At 48.0% G+C, this 18,624-nt stretch overlaps 1 protein-coding gene across 1 annotated transcript; it reads right to left on the reverse strand.

Moving 5' to 3' along the window:
* Window positions 1-15,894: 15,894 nt before the first annotated feature.
* LOC149355123 (uncharacterized) lies at window positions 15,895-18,319 on the reverse strand. Its single transcript, XM_089583617.1, has one exon. The coding sequence runs from the start codon at window positions 18,229-18,231 to the stop codon at window positions 15,895-15,897; it is 2,337 nt and encodes a 778-aa protein (XP_089439743.1). The 5' UTR covers window positions 18,232-18,319.
* Between the last annotated feature and the right edge of the window lie 305 nt (window positions 18,320-18,624).

The raw sequence follows: 18,624 nt of genomic DNA on the forward strand, positions 1-18,624 counted from the left end.
GTCACGTTTCATGTCTCTCGTAGATAGGGCCCGCGAGGCAGCTATACGAGGCATAAGGCGTGAAAGCCTCGTGCTCACCTTTCATTCAAGTCCGGCTTCAAGAAACGAGACATAACAGCCTGTTCTGTTTTTTTTCCTTACTCCCTGTTCCTGGGCATCAGCAACTATAGCACCATCTGCTGGCTGCCATTAGCGAACAAAGCCTAACTCAAAGGGATATTTTTTAACTTGTACTTTTGAGAAAGGTAGAGTCTTGAGAGATTCTGCGTAAACATGTGGATTATCATCTTAGACTAATCCGCCTCGCTGCTAAATGTGACCCATAAAATGCTCTGTCTTACCTATCAAATGCTATGTCTGAACTATAACATGCTTTTCGCGCGAGAAAATTATTTCCGACGGCCGTTGAAAACCATGGAAAGCACTGAACATTACAATTTCCCGTGGTGATTTTGAGCTTTCAGCGCCACGCGACACATGGCGGCAAGCGTGGAAGCTAGAAGGATTTGTTCAGATTTCTTGGGCTTGTGTAGTTGCAAGCCCGAGCGTTTGTGACCTCATGAACTGAACAGCATTAGCGTTTTATTTTTTCATTGCGCTCTCCCGCTTTTACTTTAGGCGTGTAGTTTGAAGGGCAACTGCACCGCGTTTTTGAGGATTTTGCGATACTGAAGGTTCAAATCTATGCAGGACGTTGGTAAAGCACGCCAAGTCTTATTGCGACAGCGTGTAAAATGATGACTCAGTCTACGATTAAATTCCTACCTCCTCTTCACAGCGTAGGAGGAGCGCGGAGAAGCTCGGTGTGACGTTACTGAGGGTATTTCAAATTTCCACTGCCGCCCACCACAACCAGCATTCTGTTGTGGGATGCTGCCAAACAACGCTTGGCGGGCTATGCCTTCGGTAGCGTTGTTTTTTTTCCTTCAAAGCAAGAATTTATACGTTGGAATTGTATCGGAACCGTATGTGACGTCATCATGCGCGCCCAACTTGGCGCTGCGCGCTGCGGAGAAGCTTAAAGGCCACTTGAAGGCTCTCTTCAATGCATTCAGTCACCAGCGAAGTTCTCACAGAGACTGTCGCGTAAAAGCCACGTTTCATCGAGTTTCAAAGCCTCCGATGTAGTATTCGCATAGCTGCTGTCCGCGTCTGTCTCGTCAAATTTATAAGATGATTTCGTAACTGGCTAGAGGCGTAAAAGGACAACTAGACATCCGACGCTGATGTTCCCTTCTTAGCTATCGTGAGTGGTCAGTGGTCGGCCAATGGCGGTGCTAAGCAGCGGTCACAAGTCGATTTTTAGTTATATTATACAGACGTATATGCGAACATAATTGCGTATCTGATGTCGTGTGCCCCTCTGGTCCCTGTGTAGAGTCGGCAACTGTTAGTGGGAACAGGTGGGCGCGTGGAGAGGGTCTCCCATTGTTACGGCTCACGCGCCTCGCACTCACGCATTCGGCTAACAGTGGAAGATTCTTTAACAGACATCATGCATCTAAACATTTTGCTCAACGTACAGATGGTACTGCACATGCCAAAGACATATGACAAGCAGAGTGACTTCCCGCGATAGTGGGTATCGTATCAGAAACTCCTGACGCACCTCCAGTGGCCAGGCGAGGCAGGTACAACTGACAGAGGGCGGTAAACGGGCTCACCATTATGTGGTACTCTTCGTGTTTCTCGATGGGCTCAGAGACCACTGAATGGATTGCGTTCATATTGATCTTTTCTGTGACCTCTGAAATGCGTTGTCATATTTGACGCGCTTAAATCCAAGTTCAGCAAACGAGAAAAAACGTAGAGATTTTAAAGAAAAAAAAGAGATTTTTCTGAAGCACAACAAACTAGTCACAGACGCATTAGACACATTGCAAGCGTAGAACAGAAAGAACGATGGTACTTTCAAACCAAGCACTAGCATTCCATTCCGGAAGTTTTCATTGCAAGAAGGGCAAAGCGACAAAGAACGATCGATTTACTGTGTCCCGAAGCTATACGCTGTGATCCGACACGGAAATCTAAATCTAAACTGGAAATCTATTTGATGCCGGATTAATTTTGATGACTGGGATCTTCAGCGCGTAAAAGAAACTTAGGCACACGAGGTTTCCAATTTCGTTCCCATCCCAATGCAGCCGCATAGGCGGTCGGGCATCGAACCCACGACCTCCTGCACTACAGCAGAAATCAAACAGTATTAAGCAGCTCAGGCTGGCAAACCCAGATGAATTTAGGCTAGGCATCCAGCAAAGCCCTACCTTGTGGCACAGTGTCGTAAAGATTACAAAACATAAAGCCCCATTTTATTTTTTTTCAATTAGCAAGGAGATTAAGCACAGCATCAGCAGTGTTTCATCGCGGGCGCCGCATTTCATGGCCGGTTATTTCTTGTCTTCTTTGTTTGTCTTTTGTTTATTTGTCCCTACTGTCTGTCTGGTAGCTAGTAAGCAACTTGAGTCGTCGGCTTTAGCTAATCAAAAGAAGGTGCTGACAAAAAGAGAACAGCCGAAACGAATGAATTTCCAAAAGAAAAGATCGCATTGGTTATCATATAAGCGCTTTCTCACCTTTTGTGCTTGCCCACAGGTCGTCTTTCTCCAGCTCGAACGTGACACGAACGTTCTGCTTGCGCCCGTTCAGCGTGCCTTTTAACGGCACGGGTGGAAGCGGGTCCTGCAGGAGCGCGTGCTGTGCTTTTATTTCCTCTCTTATTTCTTCGTTTATTAGTTTTTCCTCAAAGCTCAATGTGAAAAAGAGCCCAGGAAAAGGTCATTTCAACGCAAACTGACCAGCCCTTGGCCCCCACTTATTCGCGCACAACGAAATCCACAAGTGCACATCTTGGTGCCAAACAGAGTAAGAACTCCTAAGTTACCGGCCTTTCCTCGAAGTGAAGGGCTGGCGTGAACAGTCATGTATTCTCCTCATCCGTTCCATGACACGGACCCTCTCAAGGCCAGCTTGGTCAAGTGACCAGAAAAAAAAAGGCACACCTTTCGAGAGCATCGCTTTCAACCCACCTCGATAACATTCCCCTGCAGCAACGCCACCTAGACTACTGTGAGCCATAGAGGAAGGCCAAGACAAGGAAGGCGCTTCTAATACCGCTGTCTCGAAGAAACATTTGGTGGAAGTGACGTGGTTCTGGTGGCTATCCCGTCCGGGTGCCCTAAAAAACGCCCAGAAACCATGTTGTATTGCAAGAAGGACTGTAGTGCATCCCGTCGGCATATCAGGAGAGAGGAAAGTGACTCATGGTTTGCAAAATAATTAGAACTCGCTCAGACGCTTCCCTTCCTCTATGCCCGGGCGGCTGGCTTATCAAGGAAGCTTTTAGCAATCGCCAGGAACAGCATGCCGGTTGCCATGGCGTGATAGTTTCCCTTCCGGAGTCACACAGTGCAACGTCAATGCCTATCCCATTTTTTTTAGTTTCAGCACGTATCTTGGTAGTATTGCTGGAAGTAGAAGGTATTGCGGAGGAGGGTAGACGGAGGTTTACACGCAGCTACCTTTGTCGCTTCTCCGCCCAGGGATAGAAAGAAGTGCTCGTATTGTATTACGCTAAGACTGCAAAATTACTTGGAAGATAACGACCGTGTACCCCCCCCCCCCCCCCCCCCCGCCATGTTCGGATTCACACCAAAACTCTCGATGCAGGACGTATTCCTCTAAATACAAGATGTACTCCGCAACGTGCCCCAAATGGATGAATATGTAATAAGGGCCATGGACATCAAGGTGCATTCGATAACGTCAGCCACGAAGCGATGCTGACGAGCCTAGACGACCTGGACAATGGACGCAGAATCCACGGCTGCGTCAAAGCCTTTCTGTCCGATAGAACGGCCACCATTGGCATAGGAGACCTTCGATCGGACAAAATACGCACGCCAAACAGGGGAACACCCCAAGGGTCAGTTATCTCACCCATGTTCTTCAACATAGCTATGAAAGGCCTAGGTCGAAAACTAGAGAAGATCGAAGGCATCAGGCACGCCATGTATGCCGACGACATAACAGTCTGGGCAAACACGGGCTCCCTCGGAGAGGAGGAGGAAAGGCTACAGGAAACGGCCTCCTGTATAGGCCACGGCTTTGCTGGCCACTTAACGAGAGCGCTATGCTATCATGGCAAAAGAGACGCCTCTTGTTAAAATCCCAGGTAGCACATGACAGAGGGCCAATATTGGAATACTGTTGGCAAAGCATGGCCCTAAGTAGGCCCAGAGTTCCCAATGAGTTTCCAATATTGGTTGTGCCACTTCTTAGCACATCCAACAATGGCCCTGGTTGTCCGTCGCTTTACCAGTATTGGCTGAGCCATCATTAGATCCTGGCTATCATGGGCCAGGTTAGCCAGGATTTTCCCACTGTTTGCCATTGCTGGCTGTGCCATCATCGAATCCTGGCTATCATTGGCCATGTTAGCCAGTGTTGTTCCACTCTTTGCCAGAATTGGCTATGCCATTTCCGGGAGCTGGCTATATTGGCCTAGGATTGCCACCGCTTATCCAGTGTTCAAAGTATACTGGCAAACGTTGGTAAACATTGTGTCATCCATTAAAATGGGTTCAAAATTAATTTTATTGTCGAGTACCATATCGGCAGTTCATAATTTTCGAACGCGCTGAAACATTCTAGTTCAAAGATTTGGTTTTATCTATTATTATATTTTAACCGAACACTTTTGCAGTTTGTGAGCAAATTTGCTACCCATGATTCCGTTGGAAAAGCTGCACTCAGGTTGCGCATTGTGAGCAGCAATAATACGTTTAGGAGAATTGCGATCGAAGTCCTGTATTTCACTATAGCTACCCGTATATATATGCATTTGATCAGAATTAAGCTGTTGAAATGTGACTTCTGGAAATACAGGTGTGGTTGTTTACGTGTATGCAACGCGCTGTGCGCTGCTGTTGACATTTGAACCTTAATCGAAGGACAGGTATAGGAGGTTCGATTCCCAGTGCGCCTTTTTTTTTTAATAATTAAAGCCCGGCACTGTACCTTCGCGTAATCAAAAACTCACTTCTGACGCCAATCGTTCACACAACGAGTTGGTTAAACAACCAGTATTTTTCGATTGCACAGTCGGAGATAGAGGAATATAGTTACGAAAAAAAAAAAGCTCTATCAAACCGAAGTCAGCAGATCGCGTCGCCCAGAGGAAGTTCTTGTGCACGAGGAACGTAATTACGTGTCGAGGACGTCGAGGCGTGAAGCGGCTGCTTTAGCCGTGGCAGCATATTCAGGAAAGCCGTGGCCTCCGCGGCTGTGTTTGCAAACGCGCAAGCCTCGATCATGCTAGCTGCGGCATCCGACTGCCATGGGCTTTCATTCGGTTCCTGAGCATCTCCGGCTTGGTAAACATTCCCATAATCTGTGTGTATATGTGCCTGTAAAACAGCTGCGCCGCGAGTATCCTGCATCGACCGCTGAAGCACACCAGCTCGCCCTTACCTGCAGCTGTATGTATACAGGCATCTCGCCTTGCAGTGCGCCCGCACGCAGCCCGCCCGTAGCCCGCTCAAAATGTTATTAGCCCTCCGATACCAAAAGACGTATCGTTCTCTTCTTTAAAATTTTACTTCCGTCCGAGCCACGAGAAAAGGAATACATATAACCGAGCGACGAGGCAAGCGACACGGCAAAACACTCCCACGAAGGCGCCGTCGCTCGCCATTCTCGCGCATTCCCGCGAAATATTGTGCATGTACGGCTACGTGGAGTTCAGCCTCACTCAAGGTGTTCGATTTGGTTTGGTTTGTGGGGTTTAACGTCCCGAATCGGCTCAGGCTATGAGGGACGCCGTAGTGAAAGGCTGCAGAAATTTCGCTGCCGGTCGCTGCGCGCAGCGATGTTTTGCATTAACAAGCCTTCATTTCTTGTGCAAAGTAACTTGAAGGATATATAGAGCTCTGATCATCAGTGCTGGCGGGAAACTTTAACAACCTGCCGACCGAGCAGCGCTATATGAAAACATCTAATTCCACACATGGGACGCGTTTCTAGGAGAACACGGCAAGCACACGAAATACCATTTAGCGTAAAAGGCCATAATGACTACCCATCTCCTAAGCTGGTGTCATTCACTCTTGTTCATCACTGACAATGTCTGCCATGCATGACTCCTTGCTTAGGCTATTTCTGGCTGTTACTGAAAGCAGGTACCATTCATTTCATTGATCCATTTGAATTTAATGTAATTTGGAAAAGACAACAGTTTCACTAAGCATGCATGTTGCATATCTGTAATAAATAGCCAGAAGAGAATAAGCATATATGAATGTTTTAATTTGGAATGACAAGTTTCAAACACATGCCTGCAGCCCTTCAGTGCATCAGATAGCTTGCACTTACTCCATCTCACAGCTTGCAGTTGGGTGTTATGAACGTGATGTGATGGCTTCCAGGCCCAAGTGACCTTGCGAGCGCATGAGAATGACACATTCACTGGTAGAGTGGAAACCATCGCCTTGCATGCTGCAATAAGCCGCGATATAAGGTACAGGTGCGTTGAACGTGGCAATGGGCGTGCCACACGACACGTATTATACAAACATGCTGCTAATAAAATTGTGCTTAAAATTTCTACGTATGCCTCAAGTTTACTGCTTATACACTTGCACATCGCTGCACAGACACGCCTGGCTTCCTTAATTCACTCAGCCACCAACAGTATGCGCCGTCATGGAAAAATTTGCAGTATCTACAAAGCATTAAATGTCGCTGAGGGCAGTTGGGGTGACTCTACACTCACCTCTAATGTTGAGCGCATATATATACAGTGCTACGCCAAGTCAGCGGGAGTACACGCCAGATATATGCGATTCCACGGAATAGGATCATCTCAGACAGCGGACCACACATACTGTGCCAAAGGCTGAGGTGTACCATAGGAGGAATAGAGTGCGCTTTTTTTGGTCTTCGCATCCCAACACTCTTCAAGATGATGCACGTAATTGTTGTTCTCTTGCAGCTTCCTCGGATACATCATTAATGCACTATCAGCTGCCCTTGTGGCCTGTTTGCTAACCTGTGATTCAGTATTTTGATAGAAAGCACATTTTGTATCTGCAACCTGTCTTGGAGGGTGGCACAGTTTTTGTAACATCACCTAGGTAATCCAGGCATAGATGTTTGAGTTATATTGATAATGGATATTGATGGTCGTTTGAAACAATATTGAAACTGATACCTCATTACTATATTTGTCCATCCAACCACTGTTAAGAAACAAGTGCTTCATTTCTATTGTACCTTTGTGATCTTGAGGTTTTGTTAGACGTAAGCAAATGTACCTTCTCTCCTTGCCTAATTGCATGAGACATGTCGCATTTGAATATGAAAAATATAGTGTGATGTATCACCAGTGTGCCATAAGGGAGCTCTGAAAGGGGCTCTGATAAAGTTGCAGTATGCCTAGGCTGTTAAAGCATGCCACTTCGTGAATATTGTCCAGCAAGAATTTTTCTCAACGCACTTTGTAGAAGCCGAGTTATCTACAGTCAAAATTTTAATTTCAGTGTCTTCGTGCCTTTCCTTGTTCTCTCATCACTATATGCGTGCTGGAAGGTCGATGCACCTCCTCCGGCCTCACCTCCGGGGCCAGAGCTTCCAGACCTGCTGAAGCTACGCCGCTTATTGGCTGCACTCATGGTGGCTGCCTGTTGTCCGAAAGAATCTAACCAATAGCCACCTGTCAACATGTATACACAGGTGCGAGTGACGGAGGAGGCTGCGAGTATGAAAAAGTAGCTGGGAAGGGCTCGCCAACTTTCGAGCGTGTTTATGGGTTCTCGACTGTGTGCAGAAGTGTATTATTTGGCTCCAGTGTTCATGACAACAAAGTGCAGCAATTGAGAGAGTTGATGTGCTCTCCTCAGAAGGTATTTCAGAGCACCTTTAAGATTTCAACAGCACACTTCTGACGGGATTCAGAAGGCATCCAAGTATAGGTAGCATACGAGTCGCCTTGTGCAGCACCACAAAATTTATCGTGTATGGTCTTTTACAGCACGTACTTGACCCATTGCACAGCATTCTGTATTACAGGTGCACTATGGCTCACTGTGCAGAATAGCAACCTGTAAACTCGGCACGAAATGGTGAACTTTAAGACTGCATGCTTAACTGAGATGCATACAAAATCACTAAAATACATTTTGCACATGCATTCCTAGCGAGTTCCTCAGTGAGGTAGAGGGATAATGGTGCAAAGTTGCAACATATATTCAGATCAAAGCGTACCTTGCCAAAAACTGTGGCATTTTGTTCCAGTTTACGCGAACCACCAACCTCCGTGGTTCAAAATTCACAACCACACCTATACCAACAATTCACAACTAATCAGAAGAGAGGCTTCTTAATTCTTAGGCACCTTAATACTTAAGAGGCGTGTAGCCCACCATAATTAATATCCATATAAGTTTTTAGAATTTTGAAAACGCGGTTACTCTCGTCACTGTGGCCCAACAAATTTTGGCCATTTCAACCAATTGCATACAATGGAGAGGTTGCTTTGCCTGCAAGCTTCTCGAAAGCACGTATATTTTGGCATAATGTAGACAGAATTTGTTAATTAAGGAGCCTAACATTAATAGTTAAAAAGATAACTATATTAGTTAACCAGCCTGCTAGTTAGCACGTCTTACCTGCATTCTGATGTCCTACACCGCTGACGATGGTATGCCAAAATAGCACTCTTCTAACTCAAAAAGCCTATTTTAAAAATTGTGTAAAGTCTTAAGTGAAACACCCTATATGTTCATACCTAACTGACACGGCCAGGCTTGCTTGCATATGTGATTATCCAGATCAGAACAGCTGTTGCTGCTGGAGTGAAGCATAGCGAAGTGTGAAGGGTAACAAAACAACCTATTCAGCAGCATTTTTAATTTTTAACCCCTTTTTTCACTCTGCAATACATCATTTTAAGTGTCAGCAATAACCAAAGCCTGCATGTGAAAAATGTGATATGTTTAACAACCACTGACATTCACGAACAGTGCTGTTATAAGGCACCTCTTCCTACAGTCTAATTTACTGCTCAGTAATATATCATCATGAAATTGTGCCATAGAGACCTTGGTGCTGTGGTGCTATCTTGTAGAGGGGCCTAAATTTGGAGTATATGGCGTTTCTTCCGTGCACTAGTCTTTTCGCACTTCAGTATCCATTATGCAGCACCTAAATTTATTGACTGAATAGCCACGAACCTTTGATTTAATTTGTGTTGAATTTACTGCCTCATCAATGGCCAAGGGCAAATACTCTTACAGATCTACTTAGTTTAAGTGTGATATCACAGCAATAATGAAAATAGCACACAATGTTACATACACAGAACAGTAACTGATTTCTCTGCAACCACTGCAGGAGGATGAAAGAAGATTTGATGGAAATGCATTCACTCATTTGAGCTCCGAGAATTGAATCTTGCCTGGTCAGCTATATTGTAGCAGGACAATGTATCGATGAACAGGCTGATTGAACTAAACTTTCTTGGTTACCTTTAGTCTTACTATAAAATACTGTATTTATTCACATCATAAACGAACCCATTACTGTGTTCGTCAAAATATACATTTCTGCTAATAGACCATGCAAGAAATCATAGTGCTTAAATGTTCATTAACTTCTGAAGAACAAGTGCATGAATTGTGTGCCTAAATATAGTAAGCACAAATAAAACATCAACTATTGCCATGCACTAACAATCATCATCATCATCAGCCTGACTACACCCGCTGCAGGGAAAAAGCCTCTCCCGTGTCTCTCCAATTAACCCTGTCCTTTGTCAGTTGCCGCCACTGTATCCCCGCAAACTTCTTAATCTCATCCGCCCACCTAACCTACTGCCGTCCCCTATTACGTTTGTCTGTTATATAGTTTTCTCTTGAGAGATATTCTTAAATTGCCATTCATGATCTGAGAGAGCCTGTCATATATGCTTCATCCCATTCTTATTTTCCTAGTTATTTTTCTCTCATGATCCGGATCATTGGCCCCTACCTGCCTTAATTACCATTTTCAGCATCTCACTGCCAATTGTGAACTGTTGTTCCCTTGTGAGACATTTGAATATGACTTTGGTTTTCCGTATTTTGATTTTTAGCCCCACCATTCTGCTCTGCTTGTCTAACTCTGATCATGATTTGCAACTCGTGTCCTGAGTTACTTAGCAAGGCAATGTCATCAGCAAATCGTGGATTACTCTTATCCCCAACTCTCTCCATTTAAGGCCCCAAAATACCTCCTGTAAACAGGCGGTGAAGAGCATTGGTGAGATTGTGTCTCCTTGCCCGAGACCTTTTCTTATTGCAATTTTATTGCTGACTTTATGAAGGACTATGGTGGCTGTGCAATTGCTATATCTTCCAACATTTTCACATAACACTCTTCTACACCCTGATTCCGCAATGCCTGCATGACAGCAGAGGTTTCCACTGAGTCGAATGCTTTCTCGTAATCAATGAAGGCTATATATAGGGTTTGGTTATATTCTGCGCTCGTAATCAATGAAGACTATATATAGGGTTTGGTTAAATTCTGTGCATTTCTCTATCACCTGACTGATAGTGTGAATGTGATCTATTGTCGAGTATCCTTTACGAAAGCCTGCCTGATCATTTGGTTGACTGAAGTCTAAGGTTGTCCCGACTCTATTAGTGATTACCTTAGTAAATACCTTGTAGGCAACGGACAGTAAGCTGATCGGTCTGTGATTCTTCAAGTCCTTGACGTCTCCTTTCTTATGAATTAAGATAATGTTAGCGTTCTTCCAAGCTTCCGGTACGCTCGAGGTCACAAGGCATTGCGTATACGGGGTGGCTAGTTTTTCTAGCACAATCTCTCCTCCGTCCTTCAACAAATCTGCTGTTACCTGATCCTCAACAGCTGCTTAAATTTCCCCCTTTGCATTGCTCCTAAGGCTTTCTTTACTTCCTCCTTCATTACTGGCGGGATGTCCCATTGCTGTGCTCAAATGCCTCTCTCAGTAATGTTCCGATTGCATTCGCTACTGTATAGATTTGTGTAAAACTGTTCAGCTACTTTAACTGTCTTATCCATATTGCTAATGACATTGCCCTCTTAGTCTTTTAGCGCATACATCTGGTTTTTACCTATACCTAGTTTTGTCTTATCTGCTTTTAGGCTACCTCCATTCTTTAGAGCATGCTCGATTTTCTCCACGTTGAACTTCCTTATGTCGACTACCTTGCTTATTTATTAACTTCGATAGCTCTGCTAGTTGTCTGTGGAGTTAGATGTCCTCATACTTTGCCGTTTCTTAATCAGATCTTTAGTCTCCTGAGGTAGCTTTCTGGTATCCTGTCGAAGCATCCTACCACCTACTTCTGCAGCGCACTCCGTAACGATAGCTGTGAGACTACCGTTCATTGTTTCAACATTACGGTTGTCTTCTTCATTTAAAGCTGAAAGTCTGTTCTGCAGTGATATTCTGAATTCCTCTACCTTCCCTCTTAATGCTAACTCGTTAATAGCCTTCTGATTCACTAGTTTCCTCCGTTCCCTCTTCCAATCAAAGCTAATATGAGACCTCACCATTCTGTGGTCGCTACAACGGACCTTTCCAAGGACCTCCACATCCTCTACGATGCCAGAGTGAGTGCACAGTATGAAGTCTATTTCATTTTTAGTCTCACCATCGGGGCTCTTCCACGTCCGCTTCCTGTTCTCTCGTGCGGAAGAAGGTATTCATGATCCGTAAAATGTTTCTATCTGCGAACTCTACTAATAGCTCTCCCCTGCTATTCCTAGAACCTATGCCATAGTCACCTACCGCCTGGTCTCCAGCCTGCTGTTCAAGACTGAAGCAATATACATCACTACGCCAGCTCCAAGACACATTTTGTCATATGCTTTGTCAGGGGGCATGCAAAATACGTGACTACGGGGCATGGTACGGGGCATGGTGACTACGGGGCATAACAACAGCTGAGTTATCAAGAAGTTTTCAAGTTATCACTCTTTCAGTAGGGGTCTTAAGTCATGAGGCTCTGGCCATGTGCCATGCTAGACTGACCAACCATTGCTGGCCAGTCACCATGTAGTCTGACAGCTGCTACAGAAAATTCAGTTTACAAGCTATAATCGAACCACTCGCTAGCCCTTACAGGCATATCAAGCGGGTTCCTCTATTCATTCAAAATCATGTAATATTTTCTTTCTAGAAAATGGGATGGCACAAGCACCTCTGCTTTGAAGCATAGTGTTCACAAAGTACCAGCACTTTCATATTTCTCGACTGAAAGCTGTCGTTGTACGTTGCAGTCAAAACAGTTTTAATCAGGTAAATAGTCTGTTTTATGTCATAAGCAGGGACTTCAATAAACCGCACTATTTACAGGCCTCAATTTCTCTCAACAGCATTCAATGATTATGGCAAGGAGGCAACCAGCCCTGAAGGTATGATTTTCTTTCAGAAGCATTAAATGATTATGATTATGAGGCAATCAGTCCTGAAGCTGTGAAGTATGAGAGGTATGCAGTGAGTTCCGACTTTTATATCTTGCTTGATTAGGTGAATGATTTTAAAGATGTCATATTATAACGAGAGCCTGGAGCAAACACTTTTTCCAAAATTATACTCGCTCAAATAGTCCCTCCTCAAGCTTTGACGCACTTTGCTACCAGTGCATTAATGTCAGCATGTCACCATAGAAGAATGGGAGTGACCTTATACAAGACCAACAGCGCACAGAATTGTTGAAAGAGGTGCAGTGAGAAAAGCGCACACTTTGGATGTTGCCTCTTCTTAAGAAATAGCCATAGCCTAACGACATGAGGGCAGGGCTGCATGGCATACAAACAACTGCCCTTGCTCTACATCAGCAGTGACCTGCACACTGCTGGCAGAAATATATTTTTGCATGTGGGGAGTGCAGGGAACAGTGATGGGTTCCTCACGTAAAAGGACATTAGAAAATTACATCCCGAGGCTTTACTTATAGCACACTACTTCTATCTCATGTTCAAGCTCTACATTAGTCAGTTGTGACTTTTTGCAATAAAGTTCATTTACACATTGCTTTCAAGCAGTTATACCCCATACTAGTCTGCTTTCTGTAGTACACTACTGAGTTGAGATGATTTTCGAGAGGAGCACGTGGTTTTCAGAGGCGCAGCTGCAGCCCTGCCAGCAGATTTTGGGTGGCCCCGAAAAGGGCCGTTATCTTCAGAGATGAAAGCAGCGCCAGGCAAGGTTTCTTCAAAGGCTTCAGGGCTGGAGATGTCGATGTAGAAAGGTACATACACACACATTTTGGTGCATGCACCTCAGAAAGGATGACTCCAAAGCTGTGTCATATATCTTCAGTGGCTTATGCCAGCGCAACTGCTAGCTGTCTGAATGGTAGTGGTGTTGAGGAATTGGCGGAGTCGCAGCGGAGCACCAGACAGAGACGACCAGCGTGGCAGGCTTCTAGTTCCGGACTGCGCGTGCCGGGCGTGCGCTCCGAGCACGCGCTGTCGTTCTTTATTTTCTTTTGTCGCGGGAACGCCGATCTCAGCGCCTGCGCTTTATAGCGTCACCGGGCGCTACAGGGCCCCCCGCCTAGACGGAACGTCGGAATGTACGTGCCGACGGGGCAGAGATGGAGTAGCCACGGCAGGCAAGCAGGCAGCTAGAGTAACAGTGTCCCCACGGGGTCGCTACAAGGTCCGGTAAGTTCAGGTCAGAGGCCGGGAAGAGCAGTCGGGTGGAGTGCGCCGGCTCAGGTGGACGAGCCTGGCTGCTGCGCAAGGGGCGAATGATGCAGGGTGCCGAGCTGACAACGGACATGGGAGCAGGGGAGGCCATGGTCGGGCCGTCACCGACTGTAGTGCTGCCCGCAGACACAAGTGTCATCGGTGTGGGGACGTTGGAGCTGGTGTCGGTGGGAATCCGGCACGCCGAGTACGTCGGCACAAGCGCTGGAGTGGGCGAAACGGCTCCGTGGCCTGACAGCAGCTGTGTTTTGACCATCGACATAACGGTGACAGCTGTGACGATGCCGGAGCAAGTTGCTGGGCTCAATGCCAGGTGCTTGGGCGAAGCGGGAGTGACAGTCCGGAGCGACTGGCCAGTGCTGATGCGCGTGTGGGCACGGTTGGCTGTAGGTGGCTGCCAGGAGGTTGTGGCAGTGACATGCCGTGGAGCTGAGACTGCTACATCAGACGGCTGGCTGACAGCAACAGGCACAGCTGGTGGTTGGACAGTTGCTGCACTACTCGGTGTGGGTAGCTCGACCATTCGGTGCCGAGGGTGGCTCAAGTCAGGCACCAAAGCAGACGCTTGCTGCAGCGGTGTCGAGCTGCCAGGGTCAGAATCCGAGAAGCAGTTGATCGTACTGAGGGCTTGGGGTGGGGCCTCTTGGGCAGGCGGTGTGGTCGCCAGGGTAGTGGGGCTGGTATGTGGCATATGCTGCGGTGGCGGCGGCACCCTCACAGCAGAGGTCTGCAGAGCTGTTGGCGGTAGTGACGAGGTAGATGGGGATGCCGGAAACCTTGGCACGGCTGCTGCCGCAGAGTCGTCTTTGGCTGCAGGAGGCTCTGGCGACAACGCCACTGAAGCGCAAAGAGGCAGAGTCAGAGACGCGGGTCGGATAGTAGTGGGAGCAGGACGCGAGGCGGAGCTCGTGCGGATCCCACCTGGTGTGGCGTCGAAAGAGACAGCCGGGCTGGAGACGCTGGACGGGAGTGGCGGCGATGCGGCGAGGGGCTGCTGAGGCGGGCCGGGTTCTGATGAAGGCTGCGTGGGCGCGAGCGAGGCCGGTGCAGGGCCAGAGGCTGGCGGCGGCGAAAACGGGTCCGCTGCGTCGTAGAGCGGCGGCGGAACGTAGTAGGCGCCGAAGTACGCCAAGACGGCCGCACGCAGCTCATCGTATGGCCGGCCGCCGAAAGCAGAGTAGGTGAGCCGACGCAGGAGGTCGGCCGGGAGGATGTCACAAAGGACTTCGTGTTTGAACGGCTGGATGGTGATGCCGTTCAGGTACATCGCAGCCTCCAGTTGGGCGAACCACCCGCCGACGCCTGCAGGCCGGAACGCCGGGAGCGGCGGGTCGAAACTTGGGTGCTGCCAGTACGCCATGCTGGAACACCGCTGAGATAGAAGGCACGGTTCGCCGGGTCACCACTGTTGAGGTATTAGCGGGGTCGCAGCGGAGCACCAGACAGAGACGACCAGCGTGGCAGGCTTCTAGTTCCGGACTGCGCGTGCCGGGCGTGCGCTCCGAGCACGTGCTGTCGTTCTTTATTTTCTTTTGTCGCGGGAACGCCGATCTCAGCGCCTGCGCTTTATAGCGTCGCCGGGCGCTACAGTGGCATCCTGCTACTAAGCACAAAGCTACAAGTCACATGCAAGCTGTACTGCATTTCGATAGATGCAAAATACAGAAGCAGTGTGGCTTTGGCATCCCTGTGCTGATCTCAATGACACAAGTTTGATCCTAACAGCAGCAGCCATAGTTCGATGGAGGTGAAATGCAAAAATGCTTGTGTGCCGTGCGATGTCAGTGCACATAAACCAAACCCAGGTAGTCAAGATGAATGATGCATACTTTGAGCTGTTCCCTTCATACGGAACATATTACTTATGGCAAAGGCTTGCCGCGGTGGCTCAGTGGTTACGGCGCTTGGCTGCTGACCCGAAAGACACGGGTTCGATCCTGGCCGCGGCGGTTGAATTTCTTTGGAGGCAAAATTCTAGAGGCCCGTGTGCTGTGCGATGTCAGTGCACGTTAAAGAACCCCAGGTGGTGGAAATTTCCAGAGCCATTCACTACGGCGTCCCTCATAGCCTGAGTTGCTTTGGGACGTTAAACCCCAATAAACCAAACCGAACTTATGACAAAGGTTCTGCCAATACCAATTCTGGCTTTCAGTGCAGGTGAAGCAGTGGCAAAATGACATGCCCTCGCTTATACCTCAACTTCAGGCATTGGACCTTCTCTTTGATGTCTGACAGGGGCCAGGTCATTATCTCATCGCCAAGAGCACGGCAGCGCCAAATGTTCAGCCTTGATGAGGGGAGTGGGGTCTTGTAAAAATCCTTGGCATTGGGCAAAATGCCAGCCTTGACAGTATTTTCATACACATCGATGATGACAACAGGGCGATCTTCTACAAGGTAGCACTCCCCTACCTTCACACTCCTCTCCATTTGCTGCGTGCTATGGTGTGGCAGCAGTCTTTTCTCTGACATTCTTCTGCTTAGCTGCGCTAGAGGCTTGCTGGACGTCCGTAGCAGCTTCTTCATTCTCCCAAGATGGCTTTCGAATGGGAAAGCACTGAAGCTGTCCAGAGGCCCATGGTCCAGGCATTGCTGTGGCAGATGAATAAGCGAATGAACGTTGTAGACAAGTTGCTTGGGTCCATACAGCTTGCCGAACTCCTGCACAAAATACATGAGCAAGTCCCGAGCAAACTCGTTCAGTGCTGCATGATGTTCTGGCGACACGAGTATGCGTACAGCCACATGAAAAATCACAAAGTGCTCGTACTGCTCTTTTGTTAAAATAGAATTCAGCACAACTGGCCCCAGGTAAAGGAGAAATGAACGAAATTCCGTTGCCTTCCACCTGTCCAGTTCTTCAGTTCCCCTCGGCTTCCGCTGAAAGAAGCTGGGGAAGTCTGTGGCTGCTTCTCGTAACCTGTTATTGAGCTCAGCCCTTTGAACTCTGCCCAGCCTTGCTGCGTGTCCTTTGCAGACCCAGTTTCTGAGAAGGCGCCGCATCACGCCCAGGCAGACGAGGTGCATGTATTCCGTTGGGAAACATGCCACCATGTCGATATTTAGAGATGTAAATGGCGAAACGCCAGTGTGGTGCCGCTCGTCTGCCTGGGAACGAAATGATTCATTTGTGCGCTGCGGTGCATGCAGCTCAGGAAACGTGAGCCTGCCTTCAAGGTAGCACCCTTTCTGACTGCAGCGTTCACATGCGTGATAGCCACTATGGCCAGTAATGGCTTTCACGAAGCTCCTAGCAGGGGCATCGCAGATTACAGCAGCGAGAGTAACATTCGCATGACTTCCTTTGATGACCAGTCCATGACAGGTCAGGTGGTCAACTTCCTTGAGGAATGGGGCCAGGTAGTCTGCAAGGCACGGCGGTTTCCCTGCACCACAGTATGCGCTGACCATGAAAGGTGCAGAAGCAGTAATGTTGGTAACACGGCACAAAATAGGCCACAGCGCAGTCTGGGTGCTTTTATGCAATGGCAATCCATCAATGTTCACATGAAGCTGGACATTTTGTGGCACAGGTCCATGCCCAACTGCCTGTGCAATTCCGTCCGCAAGGCCAAAATGCACAAAAGACCCATCGTGCTCCAGGTTGGCTTTTCTTTCGGTTTTCATCAAGGTCCTTGCGTCTTTGGGAAGGCCTGCGATCCCTTGCCGGCGGCAAAACTTGAGGACGTCATTAAGGCATGTGTGAGTCATATTATGCTTGCTTGCAATGAGGGCTAATTCTTGTGCTGGAGAAAGCTCTGCTTCCACAGGCATTTGAAAGAAAGCTTCACTTTGCTGGCTGCCCGCTGGGTTGACTGGGGATGCAGCATCAGCAGGCATTACTTCACTGCTATCGCTGTCATCTGACTCACTGTCATTTGAGTCACTCTCGCTAGAGTCGCTGCACTGGCTGTTCTGCGCTGAACGATCACCCTCATCTGCGCCGCCTTCTAAACGTGATGTGGGCAAGCGTCCTCCTTGAGAGTCTACTTCGTCGGCTAGTCCACTGCCGCTGGCGCAAGCACCGTCGGCGCCGACTTGCATTTTCAGCCGCTTGCTTGCCCCTGATCCTGAGGGTGACGGGCCTGGAATGCCGCACAAGTCTTCCGAGGGGGCTTCTTCGCAACCTCGTCGCATCGGAGGGAGTGCAGGGGAAGGCTTGGCTGCGACTTCAGGGATGCCGAGTTCCTCCAAGACTTGTTGATACTGCTTCCTCACGGTGCGGTACTTTTGCCACTTCGATGGCATCGCGAAGCTGAAATAAAGCTGCGCAGTTCCAAGCAGTCCCAAATGTCGAACAAACGATGACCACGAACGAGGACCGACCGCGTGCACGGACAAACGACAAAAGAGGAAAAGAGGAGAGCGCCAGCAATAGCCAAAGCAGCGAGGCAGCCAGCAGTAGCCAAAGCCAGCAGCGTCAGCGACGTTAGCAGCGTAGAGGAAGGTGGAATTCATCAATAAATGATTAATAAATGAATTCATGATCAAAACTCTGTAGAGGTTTTTTGACCGTGGGTGGAGTGCTTAAAAAAGACCCCATTTGATTCTGCCACCTCCTTTAATTGCTCTTCAGGCCAGTTATCTCTTGCTCTCTCGGTCTGCATGCTGGACAGCACTTTCTCCCAATGTTCAAGTGCTCGGTTGTTACGGCGAAAATATGTTTTAGCAGCTCATATACGCCGGTATATGGTGACGCTGGACATAATCCCGTTGCATGCGCCGTTGGTACGTCCTGTCGTTCCGCGCTTCCTGTGCACCGAATAGCCAAGTGTGAACGTGGGGACGAATGTTGCAATAACCGTCAAAGGCTGCTGTCATGAATTAGGGCAACAGTCATGGCACTGGCAAAGGCGCGTCATCGTGCAGGCCTGCATG

This window comes from Amblyomma mixtum, chromosome 3 (assembly GCF_055824585.1).
Source record: "Amblyomma mixtum isolate Tamu chromosome 3, ASM5582458v1, whole genome shotgun sequence".
NCBI lineage: Eukaryota > Metazoa > Arthropoda > Arachnida > Ixodida > Ixodidae > Amblyomma > Amblyomma mixtum.